Raw genomic sequence first — 20,445 nt, forward strand, 5'->3', positions numbered from 1 at the left:
GATCAGGCATGTGTACACAGTTTTCAAACTCTCACTTTTACAGAATCGCAACTTAGAGATCATAATGGGGCTAAGCGCGCTTCGTAGAGTGCTAATTAGCCTCTTCATCGCCCATTTGTCTGTCGCCTTGATCAGTGAAGAGGGCCGTGAATACTGCACAGGAAAAGGCTCTATTTGCGAAGCATACAACAAAGTCGATCGAAAGTGCAGAGATGAGACCGGCCCCAAGTATTATGACTGCACATGCAAGTCAGGATGGGTTCCTTTACAGAAAGCGTAAGAACAGCCGGAGCCCAAAGTTTGCACCAAAGTTATTGTTAACACCAGAGTTGTAGTTGTTACGATTGCAGAAGCGTCATGGGCGAATTCATGTTCGACACAGACGAGAGGAACCGAGCGAGCTGCAAAGAAGATGGATATAAGGTTGCGCCAATCCCTTCCAGCATTATCTCTCAGCAAAAGGGATACAACAAAACTGCCAAGGTCCCGATAATGTCAGCGACGGATTCATCGACAGATTCTGCAACCGAGACCAACTCAGCTTATGCAACTCTCAGTCATGAGCCATATACAATGACATTATACGGGCAGAGTGCATCAGTCACTTTACCAGATATTTCCGTTCGAACCGAACAAAATGAAGATAAAGAGAATGTAGCAGGAGGCCGTGGCAATGGTGGTTTGATAACCTCTGTTTGTGTGATTGTGTTGGCGATGTTGATTACTTAACGTTGGATATCTATTCTGCCTTACATTTATATCTATTATCTTTTCCAGTTACTTTATTACTAGATGCTTTCTGTAGTTGGTTTTTTCGGTATAATCCATCAAAGCTTCAGTCCCTAAAATTTGAACAATATCATTATGTCTCGGTGAATGTAGGGAGGGAACAAACACAAGTCAACCCAGCGCCATATGAGTCAGTCGTTTTATTGGTTGAGGCAAGCTACCCTGGAGGCTAGGCTTAGATTTGAGGACTATTGAATTAAAAACTCTACAATTAAAACCTGCGACGCTGATAATAGTCATGAGGTATAAGTAGCCGTCGACAGGAAGCTCTTGGAATGATAATATGCTGAATTAGAAATAAACCGCCTATATGTGCGGCACAGAGAGCCAGAAACCCAGCGAACATTATTTATGGTCCTGTGGCATATATAACTTATACTTGCAGCTGAGAACGAGGTTAACAATTTGCAAGGCAAACATACTAGTAGTAACATAAAGGACTTATGCTAAGATGGATAATATAAGTTTAACAGACCTAGGTACCGCAGGTAATTTAAGTTAAATCAGCTAAGAAAACAGATTACAGGGTTCATAGATTTAGGTTTTATTATTTTACTTTATATTAGATTATTAATTAATACTCAGGGTTAATTACCACTAGTATAAGGTTAATTAATATTAATTTAAGGTAATAATTATATATTATAAAAAAGCTTAATAATAAAAAGGCTTAAGTTGCCTCTGTATAATCGAACTGGCAGGCGGATATTGCGCAAAGGCTCGCGATGGATGGAAGAATAGTAATAGTTCAAGAGAGGTAGCAAAACATTGCCCAGTGCTGGGGATAGATGTGGCATTGCAGCTAGAAGGTCGCGTTGACGCCAAGGCTTGAGGTGTATAAAAAGAAATTCTCGCAGCACATTAATTGATTTTAGTATATCTATTTGTCGCAAGCCGGGCATCTTATTTATATTACGCAGTAGTGTTGGGTAAAAAACTATATAATATATAAAACTTATTATTAATTATAGAGAGAGTTCTTCTCGGTGTTTATATTTCTTATTAATTTTATCTAATGTTAGGACTTTGAACTTTAAATGTAGGACTTTCAGACTAACAGCCTGAATCCTGAAGATAAGGAGGATTCCTAGTTCTCCAACAAATCACCCAGCTTGATTACTAAAGGCTGTTGTTCCTGAGGCACGTTGAGACCATGCCCGGCCTGCGACAAGATGGAAGAAGAGTCGATGCCCAGCCCCCGCAATGCTTTGAATCGCCAGTATTCTCATAGTTCACCGGAACCATCGAAAGTGGACAAGGGAGAATGGCTGCGGGACTGTCCCGTAAACTGCCCCGTCTCTAAATACTTCCCAGACTCGCTAAATCAAGATCTGCAAGATTCTAACCGGCAGTCGTCTTTGCCCCGCATTATCATCGTTCCTGTTCCCACATTCTCCAGTCCCACAATCCCGCAAATTTGACGCCTGTAAGATTAAGAATAAATTGATGTAGTCAGGCGTGATTCAGTTAGTGCATACAATCGTCTGCTTCTCAATCATGACCTGGCTCCTCTGCTGTGCATCCCTGTAAAACTACTCCCTTGACTTCCGAGACATCGAGTAGCGAATATCTACAACAAAGTCCAAAATGGCTACTAAGTATGACTGGATTGTTCTCATACCAGACCATAAAGGAGCTTTGGCGAAACGCATAGCTGCTCGCCCGTTAGTTACCCTTTTCGCATGTCCCCTTAGTTACAGGCGCACAATAGTTAACTGATCTTATAGGGACCATCTCAAGTGTGTCGCCTCACGAATTGAGTCAGGTGCCTGGATCATGGGCGGTACTTAGAACAGTCCTAAGCCTGAGAATAATTCCTTCACTGGCTAACTTGATTATCACCCAGGTCCAACTCTTGATTATCCGCCTATTGATGGACAAGAAAAAGCAATCAATGGCAGCTGCATTGTTGTGAATGCCCCAAGTAGGGAGGAAGTGATGGAAGAAATCAGAAAGGACATCTACGCGACCTCCGGGGTCTGGAACCTTGAAAAGATCACAATCCTTCCAGTAAGAGTTCAACACATTTCATGGCAGCCACGCAGGCCACTAATGAAGTCTACCTCCTGTAGCTCATGACTGCGTTTCGAAAGGGACTTCCAGGTTCTACTTATTAATGGTCCTTCAAGACCAATTAAGGAAATGGTTCAGTTTGTTGAATGACTCTGAAATCTTTCAATAGCAATTACAGCACTGTGAACAATTGCCTTCGATGTGCTAAAAACGCCCTTGACTTAAATTTGGATTATATCAATTCAACAAGTGAGTATTTGTAGTAATATGAAGATGCAGGCGAGAGCGGGCTGCAACCTCAGAAGACCAAAATGAGCACCGCGGATTTTAGAGGTTTTAGAATATACCGGCTAGCGGTTAGCCAGACAAGCGTGGCACTAACTTTTACCAGGAGATTCTGTTGGCTAGCAACAAGGTAATTACGATTTGGCTCCTAATTGACTTTGTGATTGCTAACTGTGGAGTCTGCGAGGTCCTCTATTGGCGCCTCTAGAATCGAGGCAAATCTGCGGGACAGCTCCCAATGCCCTTGGCGATAGAGAAGGTCAGTGATATTATACAATGTGGTCGAATCGAATTGGCGAAAGTTGGTTGTGGATGGCTCCGCCGAGTTCCGAGCCGACATAAGTCCAAGATCGCTCGATCGCAGTTCGGGAATATCAATATCGCTGTGGGAAGCTTCGGGTGGCCGGAACTTAGCATAACAGTACGCAACCAGTCCTGCATAGAACAACGCCCTTGGGACATGGATAGCTGGTTCCGTACTGATAGGCAGGGCTTGTAGGCGCTTGTAGATGAGCATTGCGTGAATGACACAACTCTGTCCCTCCGGCTCAACCACCCAACCGCGGATACGTGCGAGGTCTCCATCCCTTATCGATGGCCCCTCACGACCTATCACACGCTCAAGCAAGTCGAAGGATACGTATAGCGACATGAATGTCTCGTGCCAGAGCACCAGGAGGCAGTGGGGGTCGCGACTCGGATGGCGGATGCTTGGAAGATATGCTTCGTACCAGGTTGTTAAACGGCGTCTAAAGTCTACAATCATTGACTCGGTAAATGTTGCACACCGCGCTTCACGTATCGCCGCGCTATGGCCGGCAAGCAGGACGTAAGCGTTCATGGAAGCGTGGGTGTTCGACGATACAGTCGTGCCTACAGAAGCGTGATCTTGTGGCTCGCTTGAAGACGGAGAAGACTGTAGAGACTTAATCATCAGATGCCATTGAGTAGCTGTAGAGGCAACGAACAGCTGATCTGAGCAACAACGCGGTAATCTTTCCGTTTCATGGCGTAGAAATGGTTCGTGGTGAAAAATAGCTGCGAACTCCGAGTCATGAATGTGCAACGCCGCCAGCACTCGGACAGTTTCCTCTGTTTGGGACCATGATCTCCATGCAGTTTCCAGATCGTCTGGGTCCTGAAGGCCGGCCTCCTGTAGAGAATCTTTGACTTTAAACATCCCAGCTTGGCGGGCCCATGCGATGATAGTACCGTGGAAGCTTTCAGTCAGAAGCAGATCGTTTGGATTACCGGAGAGCATCCCAAATGTCTGGCCTAGAACAACGGCTTGCGCTACAGCCAACGCTTCGCGCCCACCTCGGTAGAGATAGACTTCCCACTTATACAGTCAGAATGGGTCGGGTATAAATAAGATGGAGACAAACCGATGCCAAAATTGCCTTGTTCAGCTTCATGAAGATAGCCCGACCACGAGCAGCAGCGACGCTAGATCCCACAAACAGAGCGCCTAAGGAGCAGATAGATAAGAGTAGAAGAGCATTCTCTGACGAGGGTCGAAACGAGGGCGCGTGCACGATGGGGAAGATGGGCTGGAATTTAGCAAAGTACAACTTGATGCATGTATTCTATCATATTGTCAGTTTTGATGATCATAGTAAGGCCCCGATACACGAGTCAGATCTTGCAAAACATACCAAAAAGTCAGCAGATGGTAGAACATCATCTTGAAGACAAGGACGAAGTCGAAATGAAAGACCGGCTCGATATGCCTCGTCTACCTGATGTAAGTTCTCCGAATTCTTGAGTGCGTAAGGATACGCCGATTCGACGACTGGTCGCGTGTGCCATCTGTTTCGTACTCGAGCTCGGATATTGTTGTCGGTGATCGACCCGTGTGTGCCATGAGCCTCATCCGAAGCTTCCTTTGTCTGGATTTGCGCGACGTTTGCTGGAGCTTCGCCATATCCCCATGGCGAACCCGTTGCCGAGATGGAGGACGTCAGAGCATTGATATCGAAACTTTCCCCTACCAGCCAAGATGGATCACAGGCATTGGCCCCAAAATCGAACAAATCCAGATCTGTCCAGCTTCCCAAGGCATTGGACGCTTGATCGGTGCCGAGAGAGCCGACGTCCGCTCGCATCGAGGAGTCCATGGAGGGGGAGAGATATGCTGCAGGATGGATATCTGTCTCGGAAGTAGTCCATTGATTATGCTGGTTATTATTATTGGGCGTCGAGCCACCTAAGTCGGCAAAATGTGCTGATCCGCCTGGAGGATCATTCTCAAACAAAACATCATCATGGATACCGGACCGCCGGCGGAGGGATGGTTGGCCAGCTGCAGTATTTGCGTCTGTGGCGTTTATCAGAGGGCCGCTGCTTGCAGGGGGTAACGGTGCGAGTCTCTTTTGGACGTACCTGGAGGCGAGGGTATCGGTGGGCCTGCCGTCAAAGCGAGGCTGTCTGCCTCGCGACGATGTGTTCGTGCGTGTCGAATTAACGAGTCTCTGCAGATGTCGGGTGTGAGCGCCCAGTTGGGAAGCTGTGAGTGAAGGAAGAACCTACCGGCGCCCATAGCTTTTTGGGCAAATATCGCAGACGAATGGCTTCTCCTTTGTATGGGATCGAATGTGTCGTATCATGTGCTCTCGTTTCTTGAAGGCCTGATCACATTGCGGACATTGCCATTGTCTGCGTTGTCGACTCCGTAGCCTGCGCTGGAGTTCGGCATCAGTGTCTCTGGTGCTCGGGTCGTCGGCTTCTGCACTTCCGCTATGGACCATGGTCATGGAAATCCAGGGTAGTGGGGAATAGGAAGAGGTGGGAAATTGTGGCGGGGAATGCGTCTGGGAAATATATCCCCGCATCTGGGGGATTACTAAGGATTTACGGATGTAGGTAAAGTTCAGACTAACCGCCACACGTACACACTAACACAAGTCTCCGCCGCGACGTCCAATCATAACATTGGGAACTGAGGAGCCAAGCGCATCGCCCGGCATGCTGTAAAGAATCTAGAGATTCACTTTGCAAGGTTAGAGTCTAACCACGATAGCTGTACAATCGAAAACCACACTTGGCCTCAATGCCACCGGGATAGTCGGCTCCCAAGTGAATAGACCACGGCAGATGAAAGCAAATTCAAACAAAGTACAAAACCTTCCCGATATAGATCAAATAGTGAAGAGAGATAGCTGATGAATCCTCTCTGCAAGCCGGGGGATGGCACGCGTCCTTGCGTAAGAAGAGCGGCCCAGAGCCCGCACCATGGCAAATCCAATATATTGCATTATCTCACTTAGGTGATAATACTGTAAGGGGGCGTTAATGCTCTGATTGGGCGCTCCTGAAAACTTGCACCGTCTTGTTCACCTAGATTGCCAACTTTAGAGCTGTTACTTTGTATAAGATACTTCGGCTATCCTATGCGTTGTTTCCATGCTGACCGCAAAGGAGGTAGTAATTAAGTCGTCGAGTCATGCCATGACTATTCACGACTGTGAAGGATTTCATTTACCCTTTCAATCTCAACCTATTCAGTTTCGCCAATGGTTATCTCACCAACCCAATAATATCGTCTGGTGCACAGATTACACACTAATAAAAAGAATATAGATTAAAATAAAGACACCTTTAAATTCAATATTATACAGCTATGACTTTTCCTATAAATACTTAATATACTTATTTTAATAAAAGTAATATTTACTATTATTATTATAAGAAGTATAACTAATAGTATAAAGCTATTAGAGGTAGTTTAGTTATTTATTAAATAATTTATTATAAACTATAAGTAGTTATTGTAAAGATATCTGTATAGTATATTAAGATATTTTAATAAAAAAAAGAACTTATATACTTCTAAGGAATTTTTATAAATAATAATAATAGCTACATAAGTTATAAAACTATAAGATAAAAGGCTAGGGTATAATTACTTTATAAGTAATTATAATATATTTATTACTAAAAGGATATTTATTATTAAACCTATTATTATAAATACCTCAGTCCCCCTATATTAGTCACCTGGCATAAGGTTGACTTAAGCTTCCGTTTTAGTTCGAGCAGCTATGGGCATGATGTTGGGAATGTGTTCAACTGCTCCATTGCCAGCATCTAAAATGCCGTTTCTGAGCATTATCCAAAAATTCTGATGCTTTCAGGGGAGTCGAGGCTGACCAACTCTCTTAAATGAACTTGGTTATTGCCTAAGACTCTACTGGTTCTATTGTTCTGCAAGGATCCCCACAACCCACAAACCAGAAGCCGGGGTTTGCGGGGCAGCATGCGGGACGGTGGCGTAGTTGTGGGGCCCTAAGTGCCCACGATCCTATGGTTATGCTCCACGGTTGCACCACGAAAATATTGCCATAATTCGTATGAGCCCAGTTTCAGAAGAAAGTCAAACTTAGAAGAAGTATAATCCTGTGATAGTGCCCCCTCAGAATATCTGGTTCAGTGGTAACCTGCTCTATGACCACATAATACTGTTCTGTCGAGTCTCCATGCGATCTCTACCACAAGTTTCTCCCAGTCAGATTCAGTATGTATATGCTGAACTGAGATACTGAAGCAACATTGTTGAACGCTGATGATTTCCGTAATGTTGCTCTCTCAAACAAAGGACAACGCAGGTACGCATTTGCTGGAGACCTAAATGGGGCGTTCCACGCAGGAACCATGCAGTCGTGGTGCGTATGACTTTTTAGTCTGAACGAACCGGCCAACTTTCATATCACGGCTACAATCCACACTTGCGCGTTGCTTTATGAGGATATGTATAAGATTTTCGTCAGACTTTCTTAGCTCTATATAACATCATATTTCACCTTGTTCACCAGCGTTCCGATTTTCTCAATCTGTATCTCAATCTGGCTTCCAGGGTCCAAGCTGACACGTGGCTTGTGAAAATATCCAATACCAGCGGGCGTACCAGTCAACACGACTGTTCCTGCTTCCAATGTCGTACCTCGGGAAAGGGAAGAAATTTGTTTCCTGACAGAAAAGATCATGTTCTTTGTGTTGCCATCCTGTACTGTCTGACCGTTGTAGATGGCCTTGACACCAAGGGCCTGTGGATCATCGATGACAGAGGGGGAAACAAGCACTGGACCTAAAAACTTATTAGTGACCTTTTATGAGGCATCGAAAGCTCCAGAAACATACCTATTGGGCAACTGTTGTCAAGGCCTTTCGAGAAAGACCATTGTTTCACCGCGAGCTGGAGGCTTCTGGCCGAAACATCATTCGAGGCAGTGTACCCAAGGACGTACTCCAGCGCCTTGTCTTCAGGAATGTCTCGGCCAGTTTTCCCAATTATAACACAAAGCTCAGCTTCGTAGTCGCTTGTTCCGTCTTGGGCGCATCGTGGGATGGTGACTGCTGCCGGATGTGGGCCTGTGAGTGCGAACCGAGGCTTTGTGAAAACTTCGAGCTCGTCAGGAATCGGAAATCCTCCTTCCTAGGTCAGAGTTAGTATATGTGATCAAATGCTAGTGGAGTGTTTGTATAATCCTTTTGCACTCACCTCAGCGTGATCTCTGTAGTTAAGCCCGAGGCACCTGATGTAATTGCACTGCTCTCGGCTGACTGGCGACAGCAACTTTGCGAATATCTTTATTAGCCTCTCATGGGTATTTGGGATCTGTTTGTAACGTACGTGATCGACAGTGAAGATGTTCTGGGTAACCGTACCATTGAACACATCTCCATTTATCAAGAAGGCTTTCACCTCGACGCCGTTCAGGCAGTCGATTCCCACGTCTCGTGAAGTATCGACTAACTGTCCAAGATGAACTTGGCCATCCTCAACAGCCCTGAAGCGGATCAAGTGAGTCCAGTTCGTCATTTTGGCTCTCAGTAAATGATAAATTGGCTGCTATTGTCCTGCTGATTGTTGTTCGTGTTGTTTCCGGCAGGGAGTTGATGTTCTCCGTCTTATTTACATACTACAGCAGATCTTTCCCCGCCACAGTTCCCCGCTTGCCCCGCAAAGTCACCCACAACAGTCAACCATGGGGCCCCGCAATATAGAGATGAAGCGATGTATGAATTTGTGTATTTCAAGAGGACGTTGTCGTCGAGCTGAATCAAATTTGCTGTTCACTCAGCGATCAGCCATGGCAGAGAAAGAGTCACCCAAGACGACCGACATAATTGTCTGCGGTTGCGGACCAACTGGTGCTATGGTGTCAGTGCTCCTAAGCCAGTATTCCATACCCCATGTTGTTCTTGAAAAAGACTGTGAGGTGAATGCAGACCCCCGCGGAATCGCTTTAGACGAAGATGGTATCCGCTGCCTTCAAAGTTGCGGGATATACGATAAGATATTCACAGAGATCGGCCAGTGTTAGTTTGCCAATTACTGCCATCTTCTTCTATACAGCTTGCTCACCCCATCTTCAGGTATGGGTAATTTTAGGTTTATCGGCAAGGTGCATCATGACCTGAGCAGAAAGCCATTTATGATGATGGATTACAGCACGGTATGTTGAAGGGCACATCTCTGACTTCCCCGTGACCAGATTCGAGTTCACTAACAACGACATATAGACGGAAGGAGGTACTGGCCATCCAGGCTTTATGTGCCACAAGCAGCCTTGCATAGAGAAACACCTGAGGTCTCGAATAACGGCCATGGGTGTAGCTGAAATGCATCTAGGCGCGAGCGTCACATCTATATGGGAGGATAAAGATTGGGTATATGCGCGCTACACTGATACATCTAATCAATGCCATACCGTCCGGGGCAAATTCCTCATCGGCGCTGATGGCAAGACTGGTTTCACGCGTAAGAGATACTTAGAACCTCGAGGTATCACGCTGGATCAGGCCAGGAACGCACCATACGAGAAAGAATGGGTTGCGCTCAACTGGAAAATTTCCCTTCCCACGCCCACAACTCACCCCAAATTCCCCCTCTGGGAGAAGGGGTACACCCCCCAGCAAGTCTACGATGAATTCTTTCCTAAAGACTTTAGATTTATGTGCAATCATTCTCGGGCTGCAGTTTGTGGACGCTTTGGTCTTGATAGTGACAGACTTTGGCGTTTTGAATTTGTTGTCCTGCCCGAGGAAGATCCCAACGAGATGGCTAAGCCGGTTCAGATTGCTAAGGTCGTCTACCCTTATCTGACTCACCCAGGCAGCCGGTATGGGTTGGAAGTGGAGCAGATTATGTATCCTCTGGACTGTATTGAAGTCCTTCGCTGTCGCCCCTTTCGGTTCTCGGCAAGAAGCTGCAACAAATGGTCACTCGGTCGAGTTGTGCTGTGCGGAGACGCCGCACATGTATTCCCACCGTTTGGTGGCCAAGGCATCGCGTCGGCATTTCGGGACGCCGTCTCGCTGGTATGGCGTCTTCGCATAGCGATCAGTTCTTCTACTGGGGGCCAGGAATTGGTAGACTACCAGAAACTGCTCCAAGGCTGGTATTCGGAGCGAAAGCAACAACTCGACAAGTCCCTTTTATCCACTGTTGAGAATGGAGATTATGTCACGGAATCTAGCAACGCCAAGGTCTTCATACGTGACTGGTACCTCTGGCTCATTCAGCTCATCCCAAGCTGGAAGCACTGGTTGCAGCTTGGAAATCGCCGCGATGGGATGATTCGGTACCAATGGCAGGAGGGAAAGGGAATGGCGTTTTTGCCTCGACTTGGCGGCGGCAGGAACTTTCCCCAAGTCTATGCAGTTCGCATTACAAATACGCCACAAAATGAGCAGGTCTTCTTCACCGATGATATTATTTTCAGTCCCGAGAAGAAGGGCCTTTTTCAAGTAGTTGTGATACTACAACACCTCAAGAACGCCGGCGAAATAGAGACGGCCCTACACGGCCTCCAAGGCATATCCAACGGAGCCCTGAGGGATGGCGAAGCCACAGTCTTCGTTGACAATACTCGGGCTGCTCCTTGTGATTTGGAGGGCCGGCACATCTACCGGGTTGCTACCGCTGCAGAATTCGCTGACAGCCCAGCCCTAATCGCAGGAAGGCCCGAGCCTAAGGGCTATGATCCCCATCGCATGTCAAAAGAAACAAACAACAATACGTTTGTTATTCTGCGCCCTGATCGATTTGTTTTCGCGGCCTGCAATACAAGATCTGACTTGATCCACGCTGCTCAGATGCTTCGCAAACTTGTTGCGACTGGGACGTTGTAGTATAGGAGTATGCTTTTCTGCGTCAATAGTAGCTTCTGGGTTTTTTAAACATAGTATCTTTAAATTGTAATAGCCCTAAACCTTTAGCGCATAGAAGTGTAGAGCCTTGACCTCTGTATAATTGTTATCTTTTTATCCTTGCTAAGTTCTTTATGCTACTTTAAGCTCTTAGCTATAAGTCTTAACTGCAAATAATATATCTAGCTTATAATATAAATATTAAATTAAGATGCCTAAATTAATTACTATAGTATAAAACTAATATAAGAAAAACTTAAATTATAACTCTTTAACTAGTCTTAAAGGTATATAAGATAATACCTTTAATTCCTTAGCTAAGAAAGGTTATATTAATATTAAAATTATACCTTAGTTTTTAATATCTATTAAGTAAGTCTCTAAGATTAGTTTATTTATAGGGCTTTTAAATAGTAATATAAGGCTATATATAAATCTTTTCTTATGTAAAAATATAATTAGCTTAGTAATTAATTACTTATATAATTAGGTTTTTTAATTATAATATTAATACTTATATAGCTACCTAAAATAAATTACTTATTAGGGTTATTTAAGTTACCTAATAAGAAAAACAGGGCTTGTATAAGATCTTATATAAGTTAAAGAAACTAATTAAGGGAAATTAGACTTAAATTATATTTTTAATTAATTTATAAATAATAATTTACTAAGGGTATAATTACTATAAAGACTATAGTATAAAGAAAACTCTAATAATCTAATTATATAAGTTAACTAAAAGTAATATAAATAAGGTATATTTACTTTCTAGGTAAGGCATATAGCTTTTAAATTTATTAATAAATACCAATATATAAGGAAATATAAACCTAATAAAGCTTTTATAATGAAATATATATTAGTGCTACTAGGGCTAAGAATAAGGTTAAAAAGAAGGTTTAGGGTAATTAGAAGGTCGTGACAGTATTGAGTTTATGACTTAGCCATAAGGTTAGCAAATACACTTCTGCTTTAACACAATGCTCTTATCCTTGCTTCCGTAGTAAACGTACTACAACGACCATAGCTTATGCCTGTACACTCTTAGTACCAGTCACCCGGTGCAAATCCTACGCTTAGCGAACTTGCAGCCCAGTTTTCAAACGCCATGTCACATCTCCAAAATATTGCAGTACGGGATTCAACACTGACAAGCAAGTGTCATGATGACTTGACAATATCTAGAACTACACAAGACCGCATCATAACCGTAGAAGCCACGAGATTGCAATTAAAGTCGACCTGCCCCCGGTCTTCTCTTCCTGGTCACAGCTTCTAATCTAAGAATGCCTTTGGTACCTCAGGACCCCAGACCGCCAAGCTCTCATTGCCCGCGGGCAGATGTCCAATGGGCGTATCTTGGTTAACTAAATCCCCATCTGCATAGTGCTCAATCATGTTGCCCGTTGTGTCCCACCAGTAGTCAAAGATCTGGCTTCCCAAGATATGGCGACCGACGCCCCACACATTTTTGTATCCCTTCCCGGCAAGCCATTGATGACCCAGCTGCTGCGTATCGAAATCGTGAATCTCAAATGAGCAATGATGAACGTGCGATGTCTGGCCTTTGCTCAGGAAGATGGTATGATGATCTACATAGTCGTTGCCTCTATCAATGTGGGCGAATACAGCGACGTCCTGGTCGGCGCTGTTATCACCTCGGACATAGAGCAGGTCGGTGGGTACAAAATTGAAGTTACGAGTATACCAGTCGAGCTGCTCGGTAAAGTTTCGTACGCAGAGGCCGTAGTGACCAAGCTGTTTCGTTATCCTCGTTAGCAGGATGCGCAGTCAAACCAAAGTGTGTAATGTTTGTGTTCAAACCTTATGTACCGCAGCTGGCCCCTCATCAAAGCGCTGAAACCTTCTTCTGCGTGGCTTGTCGGCCTCGAAATTGACGATGAGCCTCTCAGGCATCTTGCCTGCTTTTGCTGGCTCCTGGCCATGGATAAAATTGATCGGAACCCCTTCTGGGTCGTAGGCGGTAACCATAGCGCCACCACCAGGGGCGTCATCGAGAGACTGGATTGGGCCAGCTCCTTCTAGCTTTGAGGCCTTGACCAGATCATTGTATGTCTCCACCTCGAATGTCCCGCCGAGGAACTTCTTGGGTCCTTTCTGTGCATAGTAGACGTACTGGTCGACCCCATATCCCCGGAACCACACACAGTCTTCGGTCTCCTTTACAGCACGCATGCCAAAGTCGTGAAGAAACGTGCTGATGCTCTTTAGGTCGGGATGCTGGTATCGCATGTGTACCAGTCTGACGGTACGGATCTGCTGCGACAGATCAATGCCACGCTTGCGTCTCCACTCAGCGATGCTCTGTCCATTAGGGCCGTTTGCTTCTGTATCTGGCACAGACGCCCCAGCATTACAGTTTGTGAGAGTCGGGCGCTTTAAAGCAATTGTTAGCGCGTGTGGCTGCCTGACAGAAGGTGGAAGCATACGTACACCGTTCATTGTAAGTTGTACAGTATCTCTATAAAAGCCTCCGACCTGTGATTTCTTTTTTCGAATAGGGGCCGTGACTTTGCTGAGCCAGGTAGGTGATATAACCGGATTCATTCACTGCATATTATAGCCATCTACGGCGCGCAATCGTGGAGCAGCCACCGCGATATGTTCCCCACAAAGTTTGCGGGACTCTTCATCTCCATTTGCGGGGCGGTTCCACTACCACTTTCAACTCTCCACCGTATCCCCGCAATGGGCTCAAGCCGCTATCGTTAGATGCGTGAACGTTGAAGACAACCGTCTTGCATGTGCACTGTCTCGTGGCTTCTCACATGCTTTGATCAAGGGCGTGGGTAGACAACCGGAGCGACAGTAGTTATGAACATGGGCTTGAGTGTTTTAGGAACGCAGGTGCTTGTCAAGTCTGGCCCAGAGAATTACAGGTGAAGAGTGACTGCGCTGAATCACGAACGTCGGTCCAACCTTATTGTCATTAAGCCCATCCTAGAAGATAACCATCTCAATTACGTGTTTGTTCATCTCACTTTGAGGTGCAAACACGACATCAATAATACCCGTTTCTCGGTTCAGATTATATCCAGGGTAGTATTCGTGGCGTTTGGGGGGCTGTGGGGAAGCGGACATGTTCCTCCGTATATACATGTATTTTTCGTCCAGGGGTGCTATTACCCGTTGGCTTGAGTCGGGGGGAGGCCGACTAAGCAAGCTTAGTTGGGCCTAAAAAGGTGGGACGTTAGAAAATGTATGTTGGGGCAACCTCCGCCGGCTATTGCAAGTTGTATTAATTTTATGTATAATTTTAATATAAATCTAGACGCCAATTAGTAAAAAGAATAACATATTTATCCAAGTGTTTTATACTATCAGACCCTCACCTCAAGGCTGCTTATGCAGTGGTTATTTCATATTAATAACTCTAAAACGGCCTTTTATAAGGATTATCCTAAGCTTAATATGTCTATATTAAAGGCAAAATGTTATAATTCATGCCTGTCACAGCACTGTAAGGCTTTTATAAGGCAATTGAAGTATGTCTATAATTGCCTGCATAGCAATTATGGCCTGATCTTTCGCCCTGTGGTTTAACAGCTTGTATACTATTATAAATAGAAGTGGCCTACTTTAAATATAAAGCTACAGGCATAAAGGAGATAAAGCAGTGATTTAAACTCTAATAGTTAAGATTTTAAACAGGAAAGCCACAATATACTAGGTTTATATTTATAGATAGCAGAGGGCGTTAGACTAAGTAAGTTAGTTATTATATCTTTTTATAATTAAGTGATATATATATTAGGCTTATTAATATAAAGAAATCTTATTAATAGCTAGTGAGCTCGGTTTTATAAAAGTGCTAATGAATGTGATCTATATAGTAGTGACTGTAGATGGTGATTAATAGTAATCGTGGTGGATTAGTACTAATTGCAACGGATTAGTTATATTTGTATAGTCTTGGTGCTGATCTGGTTCCATGCAGGATGCGATGATTGGAGGAAAATGTGAGGTACACGTGACGGAACCGCTGGGGCCGTAACAGTTTCCTGAAGTTGGAAATAATATCAGCTCCAGCTTTCTAGCTGTCCTTTAGTTATATGTACTCACAGTTGAAACTTAGTCAGATCGGGCACTCTTTGTCTTCTTGCTCCTCAATTTCATCATCAAAAACACAAGAGCGTAGGAGGAGATGCAGAAGAGCGCAGTGATGCCAGTCTGACAAACCGTTAGTCCCATATCAATATCCGAGAAAGCTTCTCACTTACATCTCTCCAGCCATAGAATTCTTCTCGAAGATTGAAGGTCTTTGCATAGTCTGCTCCTGTTGAATAGGCACAGTAGTCGCAAGTCCCAGTGGCATTGGGATTCGCCACGTAACCGGCATTCGAACTTAGGAAGTCAGCCATGTACTCTCCGCAGGTCTGGCCGTCTGGAGCTTGGAAGGAAGTAAACTCCTCGGGACGACAGTTGACTTCTACGTCCCAGATAATAGGGCCCATCAGGCCACCAAAGAGATAGTGGAATGGGTCAAGATAGTAAAGCCAGTACTTCCAGAAGGCTTGCATCGGGCCGTACGGGACTACGACACCGCAGAACGAGATCATTCCAGCTCCGATAAGCAGCGGGTTCATAATCGCGGCAAAGTACTCGTTTGGTGCGTATGCAGCAATGGCCTGCCCAATGGAGGTATACAAGAACTCATAGACTGTGGAGCCGAGTCAACACATGTAACTCTCACGACTCGGCAACTGTAGACTTACAGATCATCTGGAGATAAACATGTCCCGAGAATCTCGCCTCGACTGGGAAACCGGCAGTAAAGTACCAACAGGCAAAGTAAAGAGTCGCGCAAATGATCAAATATGGAATCTCAGCAAAAGTCTGCGATCCGATACAAGCAACCCAGTGATACGTTTTCGACTGGGTAGCGTTAGTGAGTGGTCAAGCCAAAAGGGTGTAGCAACCCACCTTCTTTTCTCGAGTCTCAAACAGATCTCGATTGTGCAAGAAATACGGCTGCATCTGGTTGATACAGCCTGGAGCCACAAAAATGAAGTTGAATATGGCGAAGAGTCTCAGCTGAAGGTCGAACGTGCCATCTCCAATCATCCAGAAAGTAAATCCGCTGAAGAGAGCAGCAAAAATGTGCAAGTTGATCTTGTTCCACACGTAGTCCTGCCATATGATTAGTATGTCTTTGATAAGATTGTGGCTTACCGAGTACTTGCCGGAGATCGCCAGAGCTGAATCATCTGTCTGTTGAGGACAGTCTTCCACTGGAACCATTTAGATGTGGCGAAGCTGGCGGTGTCCTCCAGTTCGCCTTGAGTCCGTGACAGAGCTTCTTGGTTCAACTTCTCAAGCTTCTCCAAAGCTTTCTCGCGCTCGATAGATCGGTTCCATACATCGACCCAGTCAACGTCGACTTCGCCCTTACCCTGGATAACCTCAACGATGTGTTCGGCTGGATTCGCACCTTCTGGGCAAGGGGCACCATTCCTGGCAAAGTAGCTGAGAAGTGTCTTGGAATATTGTCCAGCTGAAGATTGTGAGAAAAATTGCATAAAGTCGTGAATTGAGACTTACTTTCGCCAAAGTACGCCATGCGCCCACCCTTGGCCAAGAGCAATAGAGAGTCAAACGCATCGAAGAGTACTGCGGAAGGTTGATGAATCGTACACAAGACAGCTTGGCCGCCGTCGACAAGACGTCGCATGAAACGAACGATATTGAAAGCAGACTGGCCGTCCAAGCCTGACGTAGGCTCATCAAGGAAAAGTAAAGTCGGCTTGGCGACCAACTCGACACCAAGCGTGACGCGCTTACGCTGCTCGATGCTAAGGCCGGCGCCAGGGGCTGGTTCCTCAATCAGTGCTGCAACTAAGCCGGAGGGGATAGGCAATACTCACTTCCAATAAGGGCATCACAGATATCCTGGAGCTCCAACAGTTCCATGATGTGTTCAACATACGCAAGTTTCTCCTTGTGCGGAATATCTCTCGGTTGCCGCAAGACAGCTGAGAAGATGAGAGCTTCCTTAACTGTTGAAGTAGCCTCATGAACGTCCATTTGTTCGCAATAGCCAGTCATTCTCTGGAAGGAAATCCCTTGAGGCTTTCCATCGATGAGAATTGAACCGCGGATTTCTCCTGCGTCTTTGCGTTGAGCGAGGACATCTAGGAGGCTGTTCAAGGAAGTTGATTAGCGAGCGAATAGGGTGTGGCCAGAGATTGCCTTACGTCGTCTTCCCTGCACCAGAGCAGCCCATCAAAGCAACAAGGTTTCCCGGCTGGACAAATCCAAACACCTGATTCAGAAGCTGCTTCTGCGCACCCTGATACTGAACAAAGTAGTCCAGGTTATGCCAAGAAAAGGTTGATTGTCGCGCATATTGAGAAGGCATTTGCAGACGCCGTTCCGTGTTCCAACCGGCTTCCTTTTCGGGGTCCGAACTCTTCTTGGTCCGTAGCCCTCTCTTGTAAAGCAGAACAGACGATCCTCCGTGGCTGTTCCGTAGCTCAAAGCCAAGTGCCGTAAGACCGATGAAGAAAATCCAAAAGCCAATCACGACACCGAATCCACGCCAGGTATGTCCAACTGCATAGTCGTACTGCTGTTGAACGTATGCGACACCATCAATCATGTCAGACCCATCGCTACCGGCAACAGTGCAGCCTCTCAAGTCCCGATTCTGACTGTCGTACCCAGCACCAAAGGGGATATACTGTGGAGCGATACACTCGAGCTTGAGGCCCTGGAATTCGTTCGTCATCAAGGACTCGAATGCGTAGGCAGCTGGGTTGAGATAGAAAATCCAGCGGAACCAGGGATGCATCTTGCCGAATGGGATCAGATAACCTTGGGTAGCCGTTAGAATCGAGGAGTCAACAAACAAACAAGATTAGGGACATGAGAGATACCTGCGTAGACGAAGAGTATCGTGGACAATAGTCCGGAGATATAGCTCGCAAGACCGAAATGGTTGAACATGGCTCCGACCGCACGGAACAACTGGAGGAAACAGAGAGTGCTTGCGTTCACTACAATCCAGCAAGTGAAGAACTTGCCCGCGTCGACTTGAAGCCCACTCATGAAGTAGAGAATCAACGTGAAGCACGTAACCTGTAGCATAACAATAGGGATATCTGTGATGGCGTTGGCGATACAACAGGCCGTAGGTCGGTAAAACCCAAATCGCTTGTGGCGCACCAGGATAGGGCGGCCCATGAACGAGGCTGTCGTCTCTGACATAGTCTCCAATAAGAAGTAGAGGATGGGGAAGAAGAGAGCACCGGGCCGGAGAAAGATGGACTCGCTCGTCAGCGGGAGATTGTAGAACAAGCTGCCGCAGACGAGAGCTTGGATGATGGCGGAAACGACCTTGATCACAAGAGACATGCGGTCGCCCATCATGGTTTGCCATTGGCTGCAAGGATCAGCACTCTTCGAATTACTAAGATGGAAAGGGGACGTACCGTTGGGTGCAGTTGATGATTTGCTCGCGAAGGCCGGCAGTATAAACACCTCTCTTGCCAAGTCTCCATTTCCGCTGTCGCTTCTCTCGCTCAACTGCCACCTTCAAATCTTCAACTTGATCGCCTAGGTTCTCTGGTTGTTGAATGAGCTGTCTCATCAAGCGACAAGTTTCACTTCTCTTGTAGACAACCTCAAACTCTTCAGGGGTATTCGGAACCCGAGTTTCAAATCCGTGAGCAATCTCTCTCTCCGTGTTGACGGTAACAGATGTGAGGAAGTCGGCAATGTTGGCGCCACGAGGACAAACGAAGCCCATGTCCTCGAAGTACGGCTTGGCGGCGGTGCGGAGCCCGTAGTAGATGACACGTCCTTCGGCCAGCACAATAACCTTGTCAAAGGCATCAAAGATGCCGTTTCCGGCTTGATAGGTTGTTAAAACCACAGACTTGCCGTTTGTATTGACATCTCGTCGCAAAGTCTCCACAAACTCCAGAGCCGTCTTGGAATCGAGGCCTCGAGTTGGCTGATCCCAGAACTGCAAGGGACTCTACGGTGAACATCAGCATCAACTCTATCCTTCAGAATTTGCATGTACACACCTGGGTGGCCATCACTTCAGCTAGGGATACTCTCTTCCTCTCTCCGCCAGATACACCACGGATGAACTCATTGCCGACGAGTGTATTTTGCGTGTGGCCAATGCCTAGAGAGTCAAGGATCTTGTTCCGCATGTCCTGGACGAAATCGCCCTTCTTTCCGACATGTTCAGGTCTCTCTCGAGGCATTTTGTTCTGGAGAGCAAACTTCATGGTCTCGTTGACGGTCAGGGTTGGGAAGTGGATGTCATCTAACAAGCTTGTCAGCAACATTCAGGTCTTGAACAGGGACAAGGCTTTTGAACCTTCAGTGTTGAAAACGATCTGCTGTCGAAACTTTCTTGCTTGAATATGGTTCATGCTTCCGTATCTCGTCTCGCCCTCAACCTCTTGGAAGGCCTCTCGTTCGTTAGAAAGCACACGAAGTAGGGATGTGCAACCTGAGCCTGGTCGACCAAGCACCAGAAGCTGATTGAATTGTATGAGCAAGATTTGCGAATTTGGATGGGGACATATTCACCATTTCGCCAGGGTTCACTTGACCAGAAACATCGTGTAGGATAGTCTAGCAGGTTAGCAAATGACACCAAGTTAGTGTGGTCGATTGAGAACTGCTTACTCTCTTCGGCCGATGTGTTCTCTTGAACAAACCACCCAATTGACGAGGATCAACCCAGGACCAAAGAGTCTCACCCAATGCTTCATCAGGAGCCGTAACGCGTGCGATAACATTTTGAAACGTTAATGTTAAGCGTTTCTGAATGAAATCCTTGCCTCTCTCCTCGTCAACGTTCTCAACGTCTACATTAGTATCACTCGAGGTTCCAGAGTGAGCTTCCTGGTTATGAACGAAGGGCTGATTGGGGCTTTCGGGGCGAGTGCCGTTATTGTTCAGAGTATCTGCCATGTTGACCGTTGGTCTGCTTGAAGGCCACTGTAGTTCTGCGGTCAATTGTATCTTCTGTCGCGATATTTTGAGCGGTCTAGATCACCATTGAGCTCCTTGAGGTTTGAATGCAAAGAAATCCATCCTTATTCAATTCTAGATTCCATGGTATATATTACTTTTAAGCCCGGTAACAATTAGCCTCCATCCGTGCAAATCCATTTTTCCATGCCTCCGCATTTCCGTGTTACCGTATTTCCAGAAGAACCG

At 45.9% G+C, this 20,445-nt stretch overlaps 8 protein-coding genes across 8 annotated transcripts; 3 read left to right on the forward strand and 5 right to left on the reverse strand.

The window, feature by feature from the left end:
* Positions 1-64: 64 nt before the first annotated feature.
* FOBCDRAFT_206826 (uncharacterized protein) lies at positions 65-729 on the forward strand (the record flags this gene model as incomplete). Its single annotated transcript, XM_031190770.2, has 2 exons — positions 65-276; positions 336-729. 2 exons carry the CDS (start codon positions 65-67, stop codon positions 727-729), a joined length of 606 nt encoding a protein of 201 aa, XP_031034755.2.
* A 1,647-nt stretch (positions 730-2,376) lies between these two features.
* FOBCDRAFT_279726 (uncharacterized protein) lies at positions 2,377-2,906 on the forward strand (the record flags this gene model as incomplete). The annotated part of the gene is made up of 4 exons (XM_054706961.1): positions 2,377-2,453; positions 2,517-2,572; positions 2,636-2,799; positions 2,862-2,906. 4 exons carry the CDS (start codon positions 2,377-2,379, stop codon positions 2,904-2,906), a joined length of 342 nt encoding a protein of 113 aa, XP_054562936.1.
* A 278-nt stretch (positions 2,907-3,184) lies between these two features.
* FOBCDRAFT_190290 (fungal-specific transcription factor domain-containing protein) lies at positions 3,185-5,192 on the reverse strand (the record flags this gene model as incomplete). The annotated part of the gene is made up of 3 exons (XM_031190772.3): positions 3,185-4,426; positions 4,473-4,673; positions 4,743-5,192. The coding sequence occupies 3 exons, from the start codon at positions 5,190-5,192 to the stop codon at positions 3,236-3,238; spliced, it is 1,842 nt and encodes a 613-aa protein (XP_031034757.3). The 3' UTR covers positions 3,185-3,235.
* Positions 5,193-5,612: 420 nt separating this feature from the next.
* Positions 5,613-5,834, reverse strand: FOBCDRAFT_143877 (uncharacterized protein; the record flags this gene model as incomplete). The annotated part of the gene is made up of 1 exon (XM_059608169.1): positions 5,613-5,834. One exon carries the CDS (start codon positions 5,832-5,834, stop codon positions 5,613-5,615), a length of 222 nt encoding a protein of 73 aa, XP_059467878.1.
* Positions 5,835-7,865: 2,031 nt separating this feature from the next.
* FOBCDRAFT_279728 (uncharacterized protein) lies at positions 7,866-8,905 on the reverse strand (the record flags this gene model as incomplete). The annotated part of the gene is made up of 4 exons (XM_059611567.1): positions 7,866-8,170; positions 8,224-8,518; positions 8,585-8,659; positions 8,717-8,905. The coding sequence occupies 4 exons, from the start codon at positions 8,903-8,905 to the stop codon at positions 7,866-7,868; spliced, it is 864 nt and encodes a 287-aa protein (XP_059465905.1).
* A 271-nt stretch (positions 8,906-9,176) lies between these two features.
* Positions 9,177-11,220, forward strand: FOBCDRAFT_144564 (uncharacterized protein; the record flags this gene model as incomplete). Its single annotated transcript, XM_031190775.2, has 3 exons — positions 9,177-9,405; positions 9,463-9,542; positions 9,610-11,220. The coding sequence occupies 3 exons, from the start codon at positions 9,177-9,179 to the stop codon at positions 11,218-11,220; spliced, it is 1,920 nt and encodes a 639-aa protein (XP_031034760.2).
* A 1,296-nt stretch (positions 11,221-12,516) lies between these two features.
* On the reverse strand, positions 12,517-13,704 carry FOBCDRAFT_206831 (Glyoxalase/Bleomycin resistance protein/Dihydroxybiphenyl dioxygenase; the record flags this gene model as incomplete). The annotated part of the gene is made up of 3 exons (XM_031190776.2): positions 12,517-12,999; positions 13,066-13,638; positions 13,696-13,704. The coding sequence occupies 3 exons, from the start codon at positions 13,702-13,704 to the stop codon at positions 12,517-12,519; spliced, it is 1,065 nt and encodes a 354-aa protein (XP_031034761.2).
* A 1,629-nt stretch (positions 13,705-15,333) lies between these two features.
* FOBCDRAFT_243896 (ABC-2 type transporter-domain-containing protein) lies at positions 15,334-20,196 on the reverse strand (the record flags this gene model as incomplete). Its single annotated transcript, XM_059610560.1, has 14 exons — positions 15,334-15,432; positions 15,483-15,922; positions 15,978-16,137; positions 16,186-16,392; positions 16,446-16,756; positions 16,804-17,073; positions 17,127-17,401; positions 17,457-18,075; positions 18,138-18,643; positions 18,693-19,240; positions 19,293-19,540; positions 19,595-19,757; positions 19,810-19,854; positions 19,909-20,196. 14 exons carry the CDS (start codon positions 20,194-20,196, stop codon positions 15,334-15,336), a joined length of 4,179 nt encoding a protein of 1,392 aa, XP_059465906.1.
* Between the last annotated feature and the right edge of the window lie 249 nt (positions 20,197-20,445).

The sequence above is a fragment of the Fusarium oxysporum genome, chromosome IX (genome assembly GCF_013085055.1).
Source record: "Fusarium oxysporum Fo47 chromosome IX, complete sequence".
Lineage (NCBI taxonomy): Eukaryota > Fungi > Ascomycota > Sordariomycetes > Hypocreales > Nectriaceae > Fusarium > Fusarium oxysporum.